At 41.5% G+C, this 23,268-nt stretch overlaps 1 protein-coding gene across 5 annotated transcripts in view; it reads right to left on the reverse strand.

Moving 5' to 3' along the window:
* Window positions 1-6,178: 6,178 nt before the first annotated feature.
* LOC132873004 (macrophage mannose receptor 1-like) overlaps window positions 6,179-23,268 on the reverse strand; it is a 35,847-nt gene continuing 18,757 nt past the window's right edge. Inside the window, exons 2-7 of one of the 5 annotated variants that reach the window (XM_060908173.1) lie at window positions 15,674-15,695; window positions 13,052-13,093; window positions 7,993-8,379; window positions 7,492-7,836; window positions 6,939-7,301; window positions 6,179-6,826 (exon numbers count right to left, since the gene is read on the reverse strand). In XM_060908173.1, the coding sequence (XP_060764156.1) occupies window positions 6,940-7,301; window positions 7,492-7,836; window positions 7,993-8,379; window positions 13,052-13,091 (1,134 nt within the window). In that variant the 5' untranslated portion in view covers window positions 13,092-13,093; window positions 15,674-15,695 and the 3' untranslated portion in view covers window positions 6,179-6,826; window position 6,939. Of the gene's footprint in view, window positions 6,827-6,938; window positions 7,302-7,491; window positions 7,837-7,992; window positions 8,383-13,051; window positions 13,094-15,673; window positions 15,696-23,268 lie in introns of all 5 variants that reach the window. The other 4 variants (XM_060908171.1, XM_060908172.1, XM_060908170.1 and 1 more) reach the window with 4 other exon arrangements.

A 23,268-nucleotide genomic window follows, 5' to 3' on the forward strand; every position in this document is an offset into this window, starting at 1 on the left:
CTGGCCAAACAGTTCCAGAAACTAAAATGCTGGAAAGCTCCCTGAGAACTACAGTGGGGCAAAAAAGTATTGAGTCAGCCACCAATTGTGCAAGTTCTCCCACTTAAAAAGATGAGAGAGGCCTGTAATTTTCATCATAGGTACACTTCAACTATGAGAGACCAAGTAGGGAGAAAGAATCCAGGAAATCACATTGTAGGATTTTTAATTAATTAATTGGAAAATTCCTTGGTAAAATAAGTATTTGGTCACCTACAAACAAGGAAGATTTCTGGCTCTCACAGACCTGTAACTTTTTCTTTAAGAGGCTCCTCTGTCCTCCACTCATTACCTGTATTAATGGCACCTGTTTGAACTCATTATCAGTATAAAAGACACCTGTCCACAACCTCAAACAGTCACACTCCAAACTCCACTATGGCCAAGACCAAAGAGCTGTCAAAGGACACCAGAAACAAAATTGTAGACCTGCACCAGGCTGGGAAGACTGAATCTGCAATAGGTAAGCAGCTTGGTGTGAAGAAATCAACTGTGGGAGCAATTATTAGAAAATGGAAGACATACAAGACCACTGATAATCTCCCTCGATCTGGGGCTCCACGCAAGCTCTCACCCCGTGGGGTCAAAATGATCACAAGAACGGTGAGCAAAAATCCCAGAACCGCACGGGGGGACCTAGTGAATGACCTGCAGAGAGCTGGGACCAAAGTAACAAAGGCTACCATCAGTAACACACTACGCCGCCAGGGACTCAAATCCTGCAGTGCCAGACGTGTCCCCCTGCTTAAGCCAGTACATGTCCAGGCCTGTCTGAAGTTTGCTAGAGAGCATTTGGATGATCCAGAAGAGGATTGGGAGAATGTCATATGGTCAGATGAAACCAAAATAGAACTTTTTGGTAAAAACTCAACTTGTCGTGTTTGGAGGAGAAAGAATGCCGAGTTGCATCCAAAGAACACCATACCTACTGTGAAGCATGGGGGTGGAAACATCATGCTTTGGGGCTGTTTTTCTGCAAAGGGACCAGGACGACTGATCCGTGTAAAGGAAAGAATGAATGGGGCCATGTATCATGAGATTTTGAGTGAAAACCTCCTTCCATCAGCAAGGGCATTGAAGATGAAAGGTGGCTGGGTCTTTCAGCATGACAATGATCCCAAACACACCGCCCGGGCAATGAAGGAGTGGCTTCGTAAGAAGCATTTCAAGGTCCTGGAGTGGCCTAGCCAGTCTCCAGATCTCAACCCCATAGAAAATCTTTGGAGGGAGTTGAAAGTCCGTGTTGCCCAGCGACAGCCCCAAAACATCACTGCTCTAGAGGAGATCTGCATGGAGGAATGGGCCAAAATACCAGCAACAGTGTGTGAAAACCTTGTGAAGACTTACAGAAAACGTTTGACCTCTGTCATTGCCAACAAAGGGTGTATAACAAAGTATTGAGATGAACTTTTGCTATTGACCAAATACTTATTTTCCACCATAATTTGCAAATAAATTATTTAAAAATCAGACAATGCGATTTTCTGGATTTTTTTCCCTCATTTTGTCTCTCATAGTTGAGGTATACCTATGATGAAAATTACAGGCCTCTCTCATCTTTTTAAGTGGGAGAACTTGCACAATTGGTGACTGACTAAATACTTTTTTGCCCCACTGTACATACCTTCAAGGGTTTTTTTCTGTTTGCATTCACACCACCAGTACGAACACTGACTCCGGCTTGCGAGACTGATGTGAGAAGAAAAGAGTAGAGGAGATTTTTATATTTTGTTGAGAAGTGTCAAAATCATGCTGTAATTCCTCTGCCGTATATACACTCAATAAAGCCTGGACTTCACTTTTGGTCCATTTGTCTGTATTTTTCCTTTTTTAATGCTAACATTAAGAGCTGTTGTTTACAAGGCTAATTGTTTTGACACAGATTTTTAAAAATGGTGTTTGCCTGTGCTGCACTGGCTCATGTTCGACCAGTCAACATACACTTACGTCACTCATGGTTCCTCTTGTGCTGGAAGAGAACCTACCCTGAAGTAGGAGCCAAAAAAGTCCCTGAAAATGGCGTTCTAACAATTATGATCGTTCTCGGTTCCTGCAGTGCTGAGTAATTGCAAGTAAGTATGTAGTTTTCAGAGAAATCCATTCTGATTTGACTTCCTGTATGGGCTCGTAAGGGACATCATGACTCAAAGACAAGTGTGAGTTCCCAGGCTGGATTATTTTTTGCAAAATTACAGAGACAACATATCACAAGGTTTTGACTTTGGCATCTGTGCTGTAGATGCATCACAACCTGTACTCGGTGTGTACAGCATGGAGTCAAATGGCATTATGGGTAATGTAGGAAACCATTAGCTAAACTGAAAACAGGCTAACATGTTAATGAAATAATTTTAAACCAGTAAACCAATGAAAATAATTCTCAAATAAAATCTTTTCACACAACTGAAGATGCCATTGTTTATAAATGGGTTATATTCATTTATATATATATAAATGAAATCTGCAGTAATTGGTTCAGGATGGATTTTTTATGCATATGCTGCTTTAGCACTGGTGTTGGGATTAATGCTTCATTCGGCCCAGTAGTCTGGAGAAAAGTTCAGCTAGTTGTATTGCACAGATTGGAACGCACTCTTTCAAGTAGGAAAGAGAACAGTGGCGGCTGGTAGTCTTTCAAATAGGGGAGGCTGGTCGGTTACGATATTTCCAGATTTTAAAAGAAAAAAGAAAAAAACACATCAATTTTGCCCATACTCTTGCCTCTGATCTGGCTGATTGTTGGCAGGGTCACAAACTGTGAAATAACAGGGTTTTTTTGGCCCATTAGCCTACTGTCCAATATACATGATGGTGGTGTTGGGGTGTGTGTGTATATTTTAACATTTTATATTTTAAAATTGTGGCATGTTGTTTAAAAATTGATCATTATTGAAAGCAGCTCTTTGTCAGGAACCTCAGCAGTAACAGCAGAGTGTTCTGGAATAGGCACAAGCACTGACCTTGGGGAGCCAAACATAGAGCTGGGTGCCACACATTTCATTCAATGACACTTTCCCTATATTTTACTTATTTTGACTGAGAAATGTTTTATTGACAATTTTGATAACCCTTCACTTTTAATCCAGGTCTGTAGTGTGAAATGTTCTCGGCTGTGTTTTTGTTTAAAAATGTTTTCCAAATTGTAGTTGTGTTTAATTCATATCCAGAAAAATATATATTCCAATATAATATACTCAGCATAAACATTTTAAATAGATTCTATATTTTTGGTCCATCCATGACATATTACTAAAGTAGCCTATTTACTGTTGTTGATGTGGGTCACTTGCTGTTAGCCAATTCACTTTCTCGTACCAGGAGAGCTGAAAGGAACGAGTATTATTCCCTGCCTTTTTCATCAAGTCACTTTGAGGCGTTGGTCTACCCTGCTCTTTAATTTTAATTTTTTCCTCGAAAGGAAGACTGGCAAATGGCTTCACCAAAATTAAATCAGCAATGCTTGGCCTCCGTGCGCAGCTTTCTTGCGAGCTGACTAGCCCCCTCAAGTTCAAGTTCAGTCACTCAAATAAATGAAATTTCTGGAACTAAGATAGCAAACTTGACAACACTATATTTACACTTTATTTACAATGAAAATATATACAAACTAAAAAAGCTGGTAGAAACCGTATGTAATGAATGAAATCGAACTGTAAGCTGATCTCTTACAATACACCACAGCACTTGCGAATCCGCATGGGACTGAACTGAAATTCACCACTGCCTGTCTATATTTGAAACGAGCCGTCAATCAAAGAAAATGCCCGGCCACTTTCACCAATCACCAGTCTCCTCGCGGAAAGCTTTGCCATGTCCCTCCCACTGTGAGGCTGGGAGTCCGGTGGGCGGGCGTTTTCGCAGTATTTGTCCAATAACCATCTTGCATTTTGATATTGAAAAGCGCATAGCTCCCAAATGCCATTGAAGTCCACTGAGGCTGGGCTGCATCGCGCTGTCACGAGGGGGAAAAACTCACGCACACATTAGGCGAACTGGGGAAAGTTATAACGGAATGATTTCGCACTGTAGTTGGGTTGAGCACATATATTTCTATGATTCTGGATCTGAAATAGCAATGTTATAAGGTCGGCTATAACATAAGCCTAGCGCAATTCATCCTACACGATGTTCGTCATTTTTAGAGGAGGCTGAGCCTCCCTCGTTGTAGCAATCGCCCGTGAAAGAGAAAGTTGCAGCAATCGATTGGCTGTCTCACCTCAACAAGGTTCTATGATTGGTTCTACAACCCCGATTCCAAAAAAGTTGGGACAAAGTACAAATTGTAAATAAAAACAGAATGCAATAATTTGCAAATCTCAAAAACTGATATCGTATTCACAGTAGAACATAGACAACATATCAAATGTCGAAAGTGAGACATTTTGAAATTTTATGCCAAATATTGGCTCATTTAAAATTTCATGACAGAAACACCTCAAAAAAGTTGGGACAGGGGCAATAAGAGGCTGGAAAAGTTAAAGGTACAAAAAAGGACCAGCTGGAGGACCAAATTGCAACTCATTAGGTCAATTGGCAATAGGTCATTAACATGACTGGGTATAAAAAGAGCATCTTGGAGCGGCAGCGGCTCTCAGAAGTAAAGATGGGAAGAGGATCACCAATCCCCCTAATTCTGCGCCGACAAATAGTGGGGCAATATCAGAAAGGAGTTCGACAGTGTAAAATTGCAAAGAGTTTGAACATATCATCATCTACAGTGCATAATATCATCAGAAGATTCAGAGAATCTGGAAGGATCTCTGTGTGTAAGGGTCAAAGCCGGAAAACCATACTGGGTGCCCGTGATCTTCAGGCCCTTAGACGGCACTGCATCACATACAAGCATGCTTCTGTATTGGAAATCACAAAATGGGCTCAGGAATATTTCCAGAGAACATTATCTGTGAACACAATTCACCGTGCCATCGCCCGTTGCCAGCTAAAACTTTATAGTTCAAAGAAGAAGCCGTATCTAAACACGATCCAGAAGTGCAGACGTCTTCTCTGGGCCAAGGCTCATTTAAAATGGACTGTGGCAAAGTGGAAAACAGTTCTGTGGTCGGACGAATCAAAATTTGAAGTTCTTTATGGAAATCAGGGACGCCGTGTCATTCGGACTAAAGAGGAGAAGGACGACCCAAGTTGTTATCAGTGCTCAGTTCAGAAGCCTGCATCTCTGATGGTATGGGGTTGCATTAGTGCGTGTGGCATGGGCAGCTTACACATCTGGAAAGACACCATCAATGCTGAACAGTATATCCAGGTTCTAGAGCAACATATGCTCCCATCCAGACGACGTCTCTTTCAGGGAAGACCTTGCATTTTCCAACATGACAATGCCAAACCACATACTACATCAATTACAGCATCATGGCTGCATAGAAGAAGGGTCCGGGTACTGAACTGGCCAGCCTGCAGTCCAGATCTTTCACCCATAGAAAACATTTGGCGCATCATAAAATGGAAGATACGACAAAAAAGACCTAAGACAGTTGAGCAACTAGAATCCTACATTAGACAAGAATGGGTTAACATTCCTATCCCTAAACTTGAGCAACTTGTCTCCTCAGTCCCCAGACGTTTACAGACTGTTGTAAAGAGAAAAGGGGATGTCTCACAGTGGTAAACATGGCCTTGTCCCAACTTTTTTGGGATGTGTTGTTGTCATGAAATTTAAAATCACCTAATTTTTCTCTATAAATGATACATTTTCTCAGTTTAAACATTTGATATGTCATCTATGTTCTATTCTGAATAAAATATGGAATTTTGAAACTTCCACATCATTGCATTCCATTTTTATTTACAATTTGTACTTTGTCCCAACTTTTTTGGAATCGGGGTTGTACAATAAAACAACCAGCTCTGAGGACAAACACCTTCCACTCTCCAAATATGACGGCTGATTCAATGGATTTATATGTTATTTGGTGTTGGAGGCCAAAAGAAACCATGAGGAATTCTAACTAGTAGAAATAATCTCATTTATAAATCATAACCAACACTACCGTTGTTATTTCCTTAACCCTAATCCGAACTGTTTATAACAGTGTTCGCATTATTTACAGAAAATTTAAACAGGTGTAGACAGGTAATTATAAATATTAAATTAATAAATAAAAACAAACCCCCAACAGAATACTTGAAATTAATTTTATTTGAGAAATTCATTCCAAAAAGACACAACACTCAATATTTTAATGTTAAAAAAATTAAATGATCTGACAGGTATAGAGAAAGTCCAACAAGCCCTGATTAAAAATACAGTTTTAAAAACACACATTAATCTGTTCGTATATACAGACAGACTTTTTGAGGTGAATGAATAACAGCAGAGAATCATCCAGTCAATAACAAACCGCATAGCTTTCTTCCAGCAGAAAAATCTCTCATCAAGGTATTTAGTTGTAACAAGCATCTTGTATTTATGGCTTTATGGTGTTTAAGCTGAAATATTACGTAGCTGCTTCGACTTTAATTATCCAGAAAACATAATAAAAGAAACGTATACATCAAATAGACTGTAGTGCAATACAAGTAAATGCCTTCACCTTGATTCCCCTAAAAACCCGATATTACAATGGAAAACATTATCAGAGTGAGTATCATCTGCATGAAGAACATCATGCTTGGAAAATATGAAAGGAGTAAGTGTGCCATAAAGATTACATACAGGACCAAATATTTTGATAAAAAGAAGAGATTATTTTAAAAGCTGTATGGGAAAAGGAGATGAGGAGTCGCTGATGCTGCACACAAATGATGAGAGCCACAGATTGTCTTCAGCCTTCAAGTGTGAACATATACAGGGTATTATAAATGTGTTAGATCAAATATATCCTGTCGAAAATGTCCATGGCATCATCAATAACAACAACAAACAGCACACTGAGACAAACCTTAATATGTCGAGCAGATGAAGTTGAGTGTATGGTTCTGAGGCAGGCTGATCCACTGCTGCTCTCCTCCAGACTGCACTGCGCCGGCTCTCTCCTCCTGGCTGCAGTCTTCGAACCCTGTCCCATTCCCCGGAGCCCAGTCCTGGTAGCAGATCACCTCGCCAATCACCCAGTACCAGAAGCCCAGAGCGCAGGTGTGACGCAGGCCGAGCCACACGTGTTCAGTGGAGGCGCCTTGAGCCACTTCCTTCACCCAGTGCTGCGTCTCTTCAGTGTGCACTGAGACCAGGTCATGATGATGGCTGCTGCAGTATGTCAGAGCTTTTTTCCAGGTCAGATTCTGCCTAACAAGGATGAGATTTTCTGGAAATTGTAGGGAAGAAAAAAAAATCATAATAAAAATATGCATTCCAACATCTTCACAGTCGATAATACACAGTGTGAAATTCTTCAGTCAGTGTTTTATATATATTTAACATCCCTAAAAAGGTTTCAGTTCATCCTGTGTCCTAATAAATAAACAGACGTGTTGAATAAGTGTAATGTAACTCACTCTCATGACAGATGAATGGGAGTTTTTCTGTGCAGCTCACATCACTCCAGTAGTGTGGCTCAGACACAGACACTGCAGTACAGTTCAAATCTTTACTGGGTTTGTTAGAGCTCCAGTATCTGAATGAGGAATTACTCTGATCTGACCATTTCCAGGAGTCATTAAACAGACCAATCCAAATGTCCTCATTTTCTGAACTTTTAATCTTTCCCTTGATCTCCTCATTCTCAGTTTGGTTCCTCACACTGACCAGGTCGGTGTGATTCTTTCGGCAGTAGGTCTGAGCATCATACCAGGTCTTTGCCTCATTAATAAATATGTATCTGTCAGTGTTTGTGTTCTTTTCTGAAAGACATTTAATTTACATCATGAATAACTTGTTCATGACTCAGATTGATGTCTTTTCTGCCATCAGATGAAAAATATCAAGGAAAGAAAATGTATTACTGTAAAGCCATTGATTTTTCCCCCTTTTATTCACATCTATTTGCAAGTTCTTACCTTCATAACACACAAAATGAATTTTCTTGCTACACTGGACATCATACCATCTGCCATTGGATTTTCCCATTTTAACACAGAACTCATTTGTCGCGCTGTTGTCTGGTTCTCTCCAACTCCAGTTTCTGTAAGTGTCTCCGTCTCTGTAGAAAGTTTGGTCTGCCAGAGACCACTGCCATTTCCCAGTGTCCTCTCTCTGTAGACCGATCCAAGCTTGCTTTGGAGTTTCCTTCTTCAGTGTGTGACTCAGCTTCATCATCTGTTCCATGTTGTTGATGGAGGCCAAATCAGTGTATTTCTCTCTGCAGTAAGTCTGAGCTTCACTCCAGGTTTTCTTCTCATTCACAAAGTGATAGCGGTGAGGAATATCTGCCCCGATACCACATACTACTGTGTACAACATAAAATGGATATAATATTTAAAAAATGAACATTATAGATGGTGTATCATGAAAGAACAAAAAGCACAAATGCCAGAAATGTGTGTAACCCGGATGCCATCTCCGAGTCACGTGACTGCATCTTTGCATGTCAATTTATTGTCAGTAATAAATGGTGGTAAAATTTATGATGAGCAGAATATTTGTATTTTTGTTTTTTTTTATTTCTGTTAAAACATTGTGAAAGCACCTAGATAAGATTTAATGAGAGATGTTCCATCAGATACTGTATACGTGAGTTCATGAAGTTATCGCGGGACTTGAGGGAGGGGGGGAATGAAAAAAAGAAAGAAGAACAAAGGGGAGCTCCGGGCAAGCTGCTTGGAGAAGGCTAAAGTTTGAGAAATATTTCATTATTTACTCAGTTACTGATAATTTGTAACAGTTTATTGTTGATGAACCAAGCCATCCGAGTTTGGGGAGGCTTGATTTTATACCGGGCAGCAACTACATTGCGAGGTGGACACCGAGTTAAGGCAACGCACATGAGTGGTGCCAGCAGCTCGTTATAAAAAGAGAAGTGCATAGTCACGCAGCCGTTGTTGGCTATAGTTAGACAAAGAAGACAGCGAACGTTGCTTGGTTAGCGCCTCAGACTACCAGGCACGTCTGAGGTTCCACCAGGTAACCATCGAGGGATCAACGCGCCCCGGATAGCGCCACTGACGACCCGGGTAAAGTCAGTGGTTCATCCGGGCAACGAGGGAGGCTCGCGCTTCGTGTCGGATGGTTGCATGGGCGATATGCGACAACATAAAAATCATCCCGCTACAGCTCGCTGGGTGTCGTGAATAATAACAGACTTGTGGAAGGAAACAAAACTAGTGAGACACAACAGGCCTGCAACGTTTGTTATTTTCATAGCCGGCTTTTTCTTTTGTTTTTCTTTTGGTGCACCGGTGCATTTGTGTGATTGTAACTAATGCCGCTTTTCCACTACAAACGCGGCTGAGCCGTGCCGTGCCGAGTCGAGCTGAGTCGGGCTGAGCGGGGCTGTTGGAGTTGCATTTCGACTACAACCGTGCTGAACCGTGCTGGCTGGAAGTGGGTGGACACATTGGGTGGAGTTAGCGAAAGTGGGTGGACGTCACGTGATGTCGTTAAGCAGCGCAAACAGTGACATCAGTGACAGTGGCGGAACAAGTCAGAGCCGGGCCGGGGGCGGGGCAAATGACCGGGCCCTTTATTAAAGCTTATCATAACATCATTTTAGGCTACAAAATGTCCGCAACTGCGGTGTTTACCAATTTCAACACTACCGGGTGCAACTATGTTATTTAGTACATCAAGTCCTTCAAACGAACATGTAACTCAGAAACAAAAAACATTAGGATACTGTACATGGCTCATAATAAAACATCAATAGCCTATACTGCGCACATTATTTGAAGGGCATACGAATGAGCGCTCAGAGGTTGCAACGGTGACAGGAAGAGTCAGAAATAAAAGGAGGGCGGTGCAAACCTCACTGAATGCACTGTGTTTACCAATTTCAACACTACGGGGTGCAACTATGTTATTTTGTACATTAAGTCCTTCAAACGAACATGTAACTCAGAAACAAAAAAACATTAGGTGACATACTGTACATGGCTCATAATAAAACATCAATAGCCTACTGTGCGCATTATTTGAAGGGCATACGACGAGCCTTGCGCTCCGCAAACTCGTCCACGATGCTCTGTATGGCACTGATTCAGTGAGCTTTTAAGCGGTATCTCACGACCCGAATAGTAAACAATAAACATGGAGGACATGGAGTCGTTAGTATTGCTGGTCTTGGTGCTGTGGCTTGTTGTCACCAACAACGCCAACAGATACTGGCAAGAGCGTATAGATGAGGCGAGGCGCATAAGGCTTCAGAAATTCTCGTAATTCGTAATTATTCTTCTTCCGGGTTTGCGGTGTTTACAGATCCCAGCGCGCTCGCGGGGCGTGTGTGGGCATGTGAGGACACTCCTCCTCACCAATCAGTGCACAGGGGAGTGTCTGCTCACGCCCCCAGCCTCACTCGGCACGGCTTGGCTCGCTTCAGCCCCACTCCAAAACGGTGCGAGTTTTAGGGGCTAAGCAGGGCTGAAACGAGCTGAGTCGTGCTGGTTTTTGGTAGTCGAAACGCGAGCCGTGTCGGGCTGAAGTGAGCTGAAGCGAGCTGAAGTGAGCTGAAAAAGGGTAGTGGAAAAGGGCCATAAAAGTGTGAAGTAAGCGTCGCGGTTTCTCTGATGCCATGTACACACGTAGCTGGGTATTTTTAAAACCGAACATTTTCCCCCCCTCCGTTTATAAAAATGTTTTATCCACACCACCTCGTCTTCGAAAAAAATCCCTTCCACACATAACCGAACATCTGCGTTTTCAATCACATTCATAAGCATTCCAAACCTGTAGATGGTTATTTCCCCAAATCCTACCCCCTAATCACATCGCCTGTGCTCTTGGAGCAGTAGTTGGGCTTCTAAAATTAAACATGTAAATAGCACCTGCACAATAATTAACGCTTTCAAGGCACTACTCCGATCCATTACTCTTTAGCTAGCCGCACACTACGCCGATTTTCAGCGTACCGAGCCAACTGAAGTCGCGAGTCAGGCGTAAAGACTAGTTTTCGATGGTCCCGACTCATCTCACAGCCGATTCGAAAAACTAATCGGGAGCCAGACTGATCGGCGAGAGTCGCTAGCAATAGCCAATCATATCTTTCGCATATAACACGTGACATCATTAAACACAATTTCTAGTGCGAGAAATACGTGTTGGTAGCACCTAATGCAGGTATACACTGTAATTCCATAGACTGAAGCTTTATCCATAGACACAGTGGGCTGGAAAGCCACTCTGCTCAAGTTGTGTGGCTGAATTCCAAATCGCTTTAACTCCCCTATATAAGTGCACTATTTAAGGTTGGGAATAATAGCTCATGCAGCCTAGATAGTGCGCTACATATTCCATGTTGTGTCATTTGTAATTCAGCCTGTAGCATCTTCAAGTGTTGGATTTAACAGTAACTATATCCAATAGCCAATCACAAAGCTATTAAGTTGTCACGTGTCGCTTCAATCGCGACTGCACTCGTCAACAGTCGGGAGTCGGCTCTGAAATGGGTCGGTTCGGTACCGCGTGGATCGCCGTGGTGTGCGGCTAGCTTAAGTCCATGCTTAATCTGGCTTCACTGTAAAATATAATAAGTTGACTTTACTTAAAAAAAATATGCAAAGTCGTTGCCTCAAAAAAAGTCATTTATGTTGATAAAAATAAATTAGATTGGGTTAACTTATTTTTTGTGAGTTTGCAGTACTCAAATTAACTTAGATTAGTTTGATTACATTAACTTATTTATTTTGAGTTTGCAGTACTCACATAAACTTATATTAATTTGATTACATTAACTTATTTATTGTGAGTTTGCAGTACTCATCTTATATAATTTTGATTACATTAACTTATTTATTTTAAGTTTACAGTACAAGTTAATGTAATTAAAATTATATAAGATGAGTACTGCAAACTCACAATAAATAAGTTAATGTAATCAAATTAATATAAGTTTATGTGAGTACTGCAAACTCACAAAAAATAAGTTAACCCAATCTAATTTATCTAAATCAACATAAATGACTTTTTTTGAGGCAACGACTTTGCATATTTTTTTTAAGTAAAGTCAACTTATTATATTTTACAGTGTTCTGCAGTAAACAAAGGTCGCACGTTTGACGTCAGGGCAGATTTGTTGTCATTTTTTTGGCGCAGATTGTGACGTTCTAAAACGCAAAACTCCGGTTATCTCTGTCTACACGAAAAGGCACACACGGAGTTTTCAAAAAATCTTCACTTTGCCCGGAGTTTTTTTAAATATTCGTTTTTGATGTGTTTTCATGTGGATGACAGGCCAAAACGTAGAAAAATATCTTCGATTTAGCAGATACCCGGCTACGTGTGGACGGGGTCTGAGTGCTTGGGGAAACATTTGTTTAGTTTACAGTTATAGTGGGGCGACCGTGTGACGGATTTACTTGTAAAGGGGAAGCCTTTTGTTTGGTTAAAGGGGTACTTACTATTTGTTACGGGGAAATTTATGAACGCAATTAGTGTGTAACATCCTTGGTTATTTTATTTCTTCTGGTTTACACAGGGGTAACATAAGTGTCGTTTGTATTGTATTGGTTGGGATTTTTCCTTTTTTTTTATTTACCCTTTTGAACATTGGTCACAGACAACAATTTATGTTGCTATTGAGTATGCACCTGGTGTTCTGAATAAATATTTTTCCTTTTGAAAATTCCGTATATTACTTGTCAGACTCCACTCGCTTTAGGATAATTACATTGACAGGTACCACTACTTGCTATAACTTAGCGCGAACCCACTTTGGTCCTCTTATTTATTTGAATGGTAATAGGATGGGCTACATGTGCATCTCGATTCTCATAAATAAAACACACATTAAATCATAATCACACATGAATATAATTGGATCTCGATGAAACACACGATGTTGGTATGTGCCTCAACAGCTTCATGCACAAACGCCGATTAAACATTGTCTTAAGAACTGAAGAAAACCAGATTGTCAGTCGTGATTCTCTAATAAACACACAGTTTATAGTGCACACAACACTGACCTGAGAAGAACAGGAGAACAAAAACCCATTCAGGATTCATGCCTGTAAGCAAGTAAATAAATGTATTTACATGTGTAAATCACTATTACTTATTAAAATTAATACACATGCAACATCACTCATATCGAAAATGTCAATAAAAATTGGTGAGTAGATGTGAAAAGCTCATCAAAATACATTGATTTTTTCTAAATAAATACATTTCATTTTAACCCAGTTATTTCTGCATGAGTATACATTACATACGGTATTCATACAGGTTCTGCATTTCACTTTGTCTGACTAAGAATACACACACGAACCAAAAAAACCCCAACAACATCAGGATGGTTCCATGTGTGCTGGAGATATTTGTGGGGGTAAAAACAAACAAAGATTGAAGAATAATAACTAGACTGCATTTCCACAGAGAAAATGCAAAGTGTGTGCAGAGGGTCACCAACAGAAACTAGATCAGACACGAGACCTCACACTCTAAAATCTGCATTTTAAATGGCTGAGCTCACAGCGTCATTGCACCAATGCAGCAAAGTGTTAGCATGCTAACTGCTAATGTGCCAATGCACTAATGCTAACATGCAAACTGCTACCATGCGGGAATATTAACTGCTAGCATGTTAACAGCTAACATGCTAAGGCAAAAATACTAACAGTTAATATGTTATAATGGTATGGCTAACATGCTAACTGTTAGTATGCTAATATGCAAACGGCTAACATGCTAACACCCATCATGTTAATAGCTAGCATGCCATCATTAACATGTTGACTGTTAGCATGTTAATAGCTACTATGCTAACGGCTAGCATGCTAATATGCTAACAGCAACAATGCTAACAGGTAGCATGCTAACATGTGAACAGTTAACATGCTAATAAGCTTTTTTTTATTTATTCGTATACAATACAATAATACAAAACAATGACAATACAACTACACAAAAAAAAAAAACAGAATTCAAACACAACACCGAATTTAAAGTTGAGTGAAAAACCAAAATTAACAGTGAGGAATAATGTGTACACTGAGTGCAGAATTATTAGGCAAGTGAGTATTTTGACCACAACATCCTTTTAATGCATGTTGTCCCACTCCAAGCTGTTTAGGATTGAAAGCCTACTACCAATTAAGTATATCAGGTGCTGTGCATCTGTGTAATGAGAGGGGGTGTGGTCTAATGACATCAACACCCTATATCAGGTGTGCATAATGGCAAAATGGGTCAGAAGAGAGAGCTAATAGACTTTGAAAAGTATAAAATTGTGAGATGTCTTGCAGACGGATGCAGCACTCTTGAAATTGCGAAGATGTTGAAACGTGATCACCGAACAATCAAGCGTTTCATTGCAAATAGTCAACAGGGTCGAAAGAAGCGTGCGGGGGGAAAAAAGGCGCAAAATAACTGCACATGATCTGCGGAAAATCAAGCGTGAAGCTAACAAGCAGCCATTAGCATCCAGTTCTGCCATATTCCAGAGTTGCAACATTCCTGGAGTGTCAAAGAGTACAAGGTGTGCAATACTGAGGGACATGGCCAAGGTAAGGAAGGCTGAAAAACGACCACCACTGAGTAAGGCACACAAGATAAAACGTCAAGACTGGGCCAAGAAATATCTTAAGACTGATTTTTCTAAGGTGCTGTGGTCTGATGAGATGAGAGTGACTCTTGATGGGCCAGATGGATGGGCCTGTGGCTGGATCAGTAATGGGCACAGAGCTCCACTCCGACTCAGACGCCAGCAAGGTGGAGGTGGAGTACTGCTATGGGCTGGTATCATCAAAGACGAGCTTGTTGGACCTTTTCGAGTTGAGGATGGACTCAAACTCAACTCCCAGACCTACTGCCAGTTCCTGGAAGAAACCTTCAAGCAGTGGTATAGGAAAAAGTCAGCATCTTTCAAGAAGAACATGATTTTCATGCAGGATAACGCTCCATCTCATGCGTCCAAATACTCCACTGCGTGGCTAGCCAGTAAAGGTCTGAAAGGTGAAAAAAATAATGACATGGCCCCCTTGTTCACCTGACCTAAACCCCATAGAGAACCTGTGGTCCATTATAAAACGTGAGGTCTACAAAGAGGGAAAACAGTACACCTCTCTGAACAGCGTCTGGGAGGCCGTGGTTGCTGCTGCACACAATGTTGGTCGTGAACAGATAAAGAAATTGACAGAATCTATGGATGGAAGGCTTTTGAGCGTCCTCATGAAGAAGGGTGGCTATATTGGTCACTGATTTTGTTTTTGTTTTGTGTTTGAATGTCAGATATGTTTATTTGCAAATCTGGAGTTGTCATATCCGTGTACCTGGTGAAAATAAATAAGTGAAATGGCTACACATTTGGTTTTTATTAAGTTGCCTAATAATTCTGCACAGTGAAAGTTACCTGAACACATACATATTCTCCTAAAATGGCCAAAACTAAAAACACCCCACTCTAACTTCCATACATATTCAGCTTTGATATTTATGAGTCTTTTCGTTTGATTGAGAACATAGCTGTTGTTCAATAATAAAACTAATCCTCAAAAATACAACTTGCCTAATAATTCTGCACTCCGTGTATATGGAGATGTCCGTGTATGTGTGTGACTGAGTGTATATAAGGAGTAGTACTGACTTACTGTTGGACCGGGTAGATGGAGGCTAGATCGCAGAGAAGGAGGGTTACAAAGGAAATGAGTAATATTAACATTATGTAGGATAATAAGAGAAATAAGAATATGGATAAGAATAAGAAAAAATTTGATTAACTGACTGATTATAAGGATTGCCAAGTATGACCACGGTGTCGTCCCGCCCCCGCACAAGATACCACAATGAGACGGCAGAGGGAAGGCCCTGTGTGCTAACCAGCCCACGGCCCTTGGCCCAGGGCCCCCAGCACCTCCGCCCCACCACACCTCAACTCCAGACCATCACGCAACATACCGTATTTGTCCTATATAAGAATGTAAATGGCTATATTGTGGGCTCTCTCTGATGTATTGCATTAAAAGAAGTGTGCGCTCAGGGTGAGTCTCTGCCCAGATTTCGCCCTGCACGCCACAACAACCCTGCGTACTCATGGATATATGCCTCCTCTAAATTGTGTAAGCATTAAAAGAAGCAAGGCGTGCAGTGAAACACCTGCAGAGGCATCTGCATGCACGCCTCGCTTGCCCTAGTCTATTTGTTGTTCTTGTTATTGGTAGATGTATGATGTATGCAAACTAATATGTAGTGCATTTAAAAGAGAATAAGGCATGTTGCGTATTGCCAGGAAGAGGTATGTGTGTGCGCGCAAAGGGCGAGTGCGCGACGGGGGCCTAGAACCCACGAATACCCCACAGCACAAACCAACACCGGTCCCATGTGGCAACCTGACAGGACCGGGCTGCCCGAGCCACCCATGGGGCCCAGGCAGAACAGGGATGAGTGAAGTAGAGAGAGGCAGAGAGAAAGAGAAAGGAGGAAAGGAGAGGAAAAAAATAAATTAAAAAAGGAGGGGGGAAAGAGAGATTTATAGGCTAGAGATAATGAGATTATATATATATATATATATATATATATATATATATATATATATATATATATATATATACACACACACACACATGCACACACACAAAAAAATAATAATAATAAAAATAATTGTTCCAGCTACCATCCGCCGCCCTATTTTATATAGCTATTTACATGTGGATGTAAAGTTGTGAGTTGGATCTCAGGTGCAGAGGGTCAGGTCATAACTGTAAGAAGATGATGAAGGTTGTCCAAGGGGAGGGTGTATCCTGAGTGTTGTTTAAGTTTGGAGTGGATATATTGTCCAATGATATATAATCCGATAACAAATTTTTCCAATGAGTGATGTGTACAGTATTCCTTGATTTCCAGTTCATAAGGATTTGTTTTCTTGGCGATAGTCAGCGCTACTAGCAGTATTTTATTCAGTCCCCCCAGGATTTCGCGGGCCTTTTTTGTGATTGTTGCGGGCTAAAATGTCTGATGTTGTGGGGGTTTTCCAAAAAATTGCGATGAAAGTTGCGGTGTTTTTTAGGTTTTTGTTGCGATTACATTGCGGGAGGAAGTGAAAGTTGCGAGAAATTGTTGCGATTTTCTCTTTTTGTGATTAAAATTGAGTGATATGTTAAATATTAAGTTATTACTGAAAAACTATTGATTAAAAAAACAAAGACACTGAGAAATGGTCCTATAAACATCTTTACCAATATAAAAGATTACCAGGACTACAAAAATGCAGAAAAATAGGCTTTACTTATCCAAATGCTCCTGTTGGTTCAAAAGTTAGTGCATAGAACCTCACAGCACAACATGAAGTTACCTTAAAATATAATGTAAATGCCTCAGCTTTCATGTAAGAAAAAAAAAACCTATTAATACTAGTACTGTGTGCAGGCAGTCTCTCCTGAAGACTAAATTAAACAATAATTATAAACTAATAAAATAAATGGCTCAGGCTTCATAGAAGAAAAAAAAACAATTTGAACAGAATTTCACAGGATGATGCTGAAGCTGCCTAAACAATGGAAAATAAAATACCATTTTGGCAAAAAATGTTGGCATCCATTAATTTCTTGTATTAAGTAAAAAATGTGCACACAGTCCTTCACTGTAAACATAACACACTTTCAGTAACAGAATTTAAGCCTATATAAACACTGACTCGCACATGCTGCTTCTCTTGAACGTATACACGGAAGTAAGGCGGAAGGTAGTTTGTCGACGTCACCTCAAGACGACGCCAACGATTGGTCAAATTTGCGGGAAAGTTGCGGTGATTGGATATAATTGAAGCACCGCTCTGAATTCGCGGGGATTGGTTGAATTTGCGTTGATGTTGCAAATCGCAACATCACGAAATCCTGGAGGGTCTAAAAGCTTTTTTACCTTTACCTGACATGTTTCGACGGTGTAACTTCCGTCTTCATCAGAGGGTCACCCGGATGTTGGTGTGTGACGTGCCTTTATAATCAGCTGATGTTGTGGAGGCGTGACCTCCCTGCCAATATTGACAGGTCGGTCACGCCTCCCGCTGTCAGTGTTGCCCCCTCAGGACGGCGCTCCAGGTGTGGGAGAGCATGTACGCCCCCTCATCCCTGTTTATTGTTCTTGGGCTACGCTTTCTGATTTCTATTGACTCCTTGATCCAACGGTGGTGTCTGTTGTTCTCTTGCTGTATGATCTGAGCATTGTCCCAGTCCATTATATGATTTTCCCTTCTGCAGTGGTCTGTTATTGCTGATTTCAGGTTCTCTTGCATAGCTTTTTCTTTTATTGCTCTTGTTTGTCTCTGTTCTGTTTCTTTTTCACATTCTTTTTTATGTTCCTTTTTTCGTATGCTAAAACTCCTTCCTGTCTCCCCAATGTAGGTTTTATTGCATGACAGGCATGGTATTTCATATATGACATTACATTTACTGTTTTGGTCAATTTTGTCCTTAGGGTGAACTAGTAGCTGTCGTAGTTTGGTGTGTGGTTTCACGGGTGTTTGTATGTTGTGTTTTTTCATGGCTCTTTGGATTTGTTCTGTGACTCCTCTGACATACGGTAGAGTCACTACTGCTTTACTTTCCTGTTTTTGGGTTGTCTGTTTTCTTCCTTTTTCCTGCGTCTTTTCTTTTGTTTTCACTTGTTGTGCGCCTTTATGTATGGCCCATGGTGGGTATTGACATGTGATCAGAGCTTGCCGTATGTGTTGTTCTTCTGTTGCGCGTTCTGTGGGGTCGGTTATGATTGATGCACGTTCGTAGAGTGTTCTGACAACTGACAGTTTGTGTGCGATGGGGTGTTCGGACGTCCAGAGCAGATATTGATCAGTGTGTGTCGGTTTTCTGTAGATTGTTATTTTGATGTCTCCGTCGTCTGTGTGGTGAATTTTTATGTCCAAAAACGCTATTGATTTTTCTGTTTCCTCTTCGTGCGTGAATTTTATGTTGCCGGTGTCGTCTATAGAGTTGAGATGATCTGTCAATTGTTGGGTGCGTCCGACTTTCACTTTCTCCAGGATGTCATCTACATACCTCCTCCATAATGTGGGCCTGCATTCTTCTGGGGCAGATGTAATAGCCTCTCTTTCAAGGTGTTCCATGAAGAAGCCGCACATTAAGGCGGAGAGTGGGTCCCCCATCGCAAACCCCTCCTTCTGCCTGTATATTGTTCCGCGGAACTGGAAGTATGTGGATGTGGCAATGAAACTGAGCAGTTGACTGATGTCTTCTACTGATAACTGTGTACGTTTCTTGAGAGTCTTGTCTGTCTTGAGGCGCTGTCATACGATTCTCAGTGTAGCTTCCACCGGTGTTTTTGTGAATAGGGAGACAACGTCGTGTGATATTAATATTTCATCCTTTTCCACTTTTATCTTACTGAGTTGTTCTGCTAGTTGTTTTGAATTTTTGCAGTGTTGTTCTGTTTGGCCCAGTAGTGGTTTGATTATCTCCGCAAGCGCTTTAGACAGGTTGTAAGTGATTGATCCGATGCTGTCCACAATTGGACGTAACGGTGCTCCTGGTTTATGTATTTTTGGTGTGCCATAGATCCGGGGGGTTATGCTGGCTGTGGGTATTAAATTGTTGTATGTCTGTTTATCAATTTTGTTGGCTTCCAATAAAGGCTTCAGTAAAGCTTTTAGTTTTTTCTTCTTGTCCTCTGTGGGGTCTTTCTTGAGGATCTCATATGTGGTGGTGTCTGCCAACATACTGTTCATTTGGTTTTCATATTGTGCTGTATCCATTATGACTATTGTTCTGCCTTTGTCTGCGGGTAATATCATGATGTTTTTATTCTTGGCCAAACTTCTTATTGCTCTTTCTTCCTGCTTTGATATGTTACTTGGTGGTAGTTTTGCGGATTTCAGTATTCCTGCTATTTTATTGCGTAATTCTGCTTTATGTCCCTGATCCTGTATTCTTTCGCATGCCAGCTCCGTTGCTAGGATGAAATCCTCGTGTGGGATCTTGTGCGGTGTAACGGCATAATTAAGTCCTCGCGTCAGGATGCTGCGCTCTGCTTCAGTCAGTTTATGAGTTGATATATTGTGTATCCATTTCTTATTTGTCGTGATGTTGTTCTGCTCTTGTTGTCTTTTCTTGGTGATTAATCTTTCCAGTTTTCCGATGTGCCGAGTCTTCGTTTTTGTAAATTCCTTTTCATGTATTTCGTGCAGGTGTTCTTGTATCAGTGTGTCCATTTCTTTGGTGAGGGGGAAAAGTTGTTTCCAGTGTTTCAATTGTTGTTCTAACTCCGCGCTGATGTTTTTTATTTTGTTCGTTGTGCATCGTATCCTTTCTTTGATTAGTGTCTTTTTCGCTCTGTCCACGGCCTTCTTTGTGTTTTTGGTTGGAATGGGAGTCTTGATGTTTAAACTTGCCGGCGTAATTCCTTCATCTCGGCATCGCAGGTTGAATTTTAAATGATTTCTTTGGCGTGCCTGTTTCTTCGTCAGTTGTTCTAGGCGGCGAAACTCTTTTATGCACTCTTTTCCATAACTTTCGTTTAATAAATAAAGTTACACCGTCGAAACATGTCAGGTAAAGGTAAAAAAGCTTTTACATGTCTGAAACAAAAGAAAAACTAATTATTTTGATTTAAGAAGAAGACATAATGAACGTAATATATTTATCCTGGAGGGTCTGTTTATTGCATGAGGTGCTTACGGTATATTGATTGCGGTTGTATCACCAAGTATACATAGGGAATGGTAGAATGGTAGAGAGTGATTCTGCGACACTTATCCAAAACCTGTTGATTGGAGTGCAATGCCAGACAGCATGAATGTATGTGTCTGGGTTATTTTGCATACAGTGAGAACCAGTGGTGTAGTGGAGATTTTTAAAGTGGGGGTATGCGATTCGTGACGTCATCGATTTGATATCATGTCAGAAGCGGTAGCCTTTGTTTGGTCGCCTATGTTTGGTATGAATGATTTGTATAAATGTTACGTTCTTTTAACAACACAAGAGGGCACAAGAAGACACTTTTTTTCAGACATTTTTGTGTGCGCAATTTTCATTCGTGTTTGTCAGTACAGCCCAACTGTTATGGTGAAAAGCCGCGGTTTATTTTGTCTCCAATAAATATGCCGAAATGGCTAAAGAGGAACAAATTCGCCTTCTCCTTCCAAATGCATCGTCGTAGACAGCACCACTCTGCTGCTGGAACTCAACATAAACCTTGCATAGGTTTAACATGGACTATCAGGCGTGAAGCCGAAATATTGGAAATTATGATACACGAACACCTTTGTTCATGTTCGATTCATGTTCATTTGAGCCGAGCTGCATTCGGAATTCGATATATTTACTAGCCTACTTACTGCCGTGGCAACAGCTACAGCATGTGTCCAGAAGTTCAAAAAAAGTCACGTCACTCACTCACATCGCATACAAACCAGCAATGGGCTGAAATTTATTATAAAAGGCACCAATCGAATAAATCAAGCATTTAGTCTGGCGGGATTGAGGCACCTGCATATACAAAATACATGACATGCAGCCATTGGGTTAAGCCCTACCATGCACTCCTTCTTAAAGACTTGAGTATTTCTTTAAATTTATTGTCTTTTTTTTTTTTTGAATCTCACCTCGGGAGAAGTGGGTGGACGGCGTACCCCCGCGTACCACGCCCACTACACCCCTGGTGAGAACACAAATCAGAGTCAAAGCCCATTTTATATAGTTTCTGTGCTGTGAAGTGAAATCTGTGAAGAACCTTGTACTGTGTTAATTGTAGATTGCTATTTTTTGTCATGAGGTTGATGTTTTTACAGATTTGGGTCCAGAAGTTGGCACCAGGAGTAATGGACAAATCTAAGTAAGTAAGTAAGTAAGTTTAATTTGTATAGCACATTTAAACACAGCATACACTGACCAAAGTGCTGTACAGAGTCAGTATTAAAAGACAAATGATAAAAAAGAAAAATTAAAAAAAAAAATAAAACTATAATAATAACAATAAGCTGATGGTTAGGGAAAGGCCAAGGAGTAGAGATGGGTTTTTAGCCTAGATTTAAAGGCAGAGATGGAGGGAGCAGATCTGATGTCCGGTGGGAGCTGATTCCAGAGACGTGGAGCAGCAACAGAAAAAGCTCTGTCACCTCTCTGCTTCAGCCGCGAGCGAGGTACATGAAGAAGCCCTGTGTTAGAGGATCTTAGAGACCTTTGGACTGAGTGGGGCTGTAAAAGGTCATTAATGTAGGCTGGGTCCAGCCCACTGAGTGCTTTAAAAACAAATAATAAGACTTTAAATTGTATTCTGAAAAAGACTGGGAGCCAGTGCAAGGAGGCCAGAATGGGAGTGATGTGCTCACGTCTCCTGGTGCCAGTTAACAGATGTGCAGCTGCGTTTTGGACCAGCTGTAAACGTCTAAGTGAGGTTTGAGGGAGGCCAAGATAAAAAGAATTGCAGTAATCCAGTCGTGATGTGATAAAAGCATGGATGACTGATTCCCATTTGTGATATGGTAGGCTTAAAGTTTTTTCTAAACGAGATATAATGTTGTATATTTTGGAAAGAATTTTTTGGGGAGAGGTAATTGTGGCAGCGGGGGCGTGGTCAAGCGTCGGTCTGTGACAGGAGGGCGGAGTCAGGGAAGGTAAGTGGCAGAATCGCGTCACCTGAGAGCAATTAACCTGTTTGTGTGTCTTCCCAGTGACTGCGCCCTATATCAGGAGGGAGAGCGAGAGCAGAAGGAGCTCAAACCCTGAACCAGACGCCGGTTGTGTGTGTCTGTGAAAATTATTGTTAGACTGAAAAGTGTGGCAATAAAGCCAATTTATAAAACCTGATCTCTGTCCTGCCGTCCTCTGTGCTCCACCCACACGTAGGGTCTCTTACAGTGGTGCCGAAACCCGGGACAGTGGAGCACCAAACCAGCAGCCCCATGGAATCCTCCCCGTTCGCCGATCTGGTCCACGCCCTCGCCACGGCTCAGCAAAGCCAGCACCAGGCACTCGTCACGCTCCGAAAGGAGCAGGAGCAGCGCTTCGAAGCCCTGGTGCTGGCCCAGCAGGAAGATCGCGAGGCGTTCCGGCATCTCCTCGCGTCGGCGGGGTCCACCAGCGCTCCGGCCGCGGGCCCGTCTCCCCTCATTGTCACCAAGATGGGCCCGCAGGACGACCCCGAGGCGTTCATCACGTTGTTTGAACAGGTCGCCGAAGCCTCGGGGTGGCCGATGGAGCAGCGCGCGGCGCACCTCCTCCCCCTGCTCACGGGAGAG

Source organism: Neoarius graeffei, chromosome 25 (genome assembly GCF_027579695.1).
Source record: "Neoarius graeffei isolate fNeoGra1 chromosome 25, fNeoGra1.pri, whole genome shotgun sequence".
NCBI classification, from domain to species: Eukaryota; Metazoa; Chordata; class Actinopteri; order Siluriformes; family Ariidae; genus Neoarius; species Neoarius graeffei.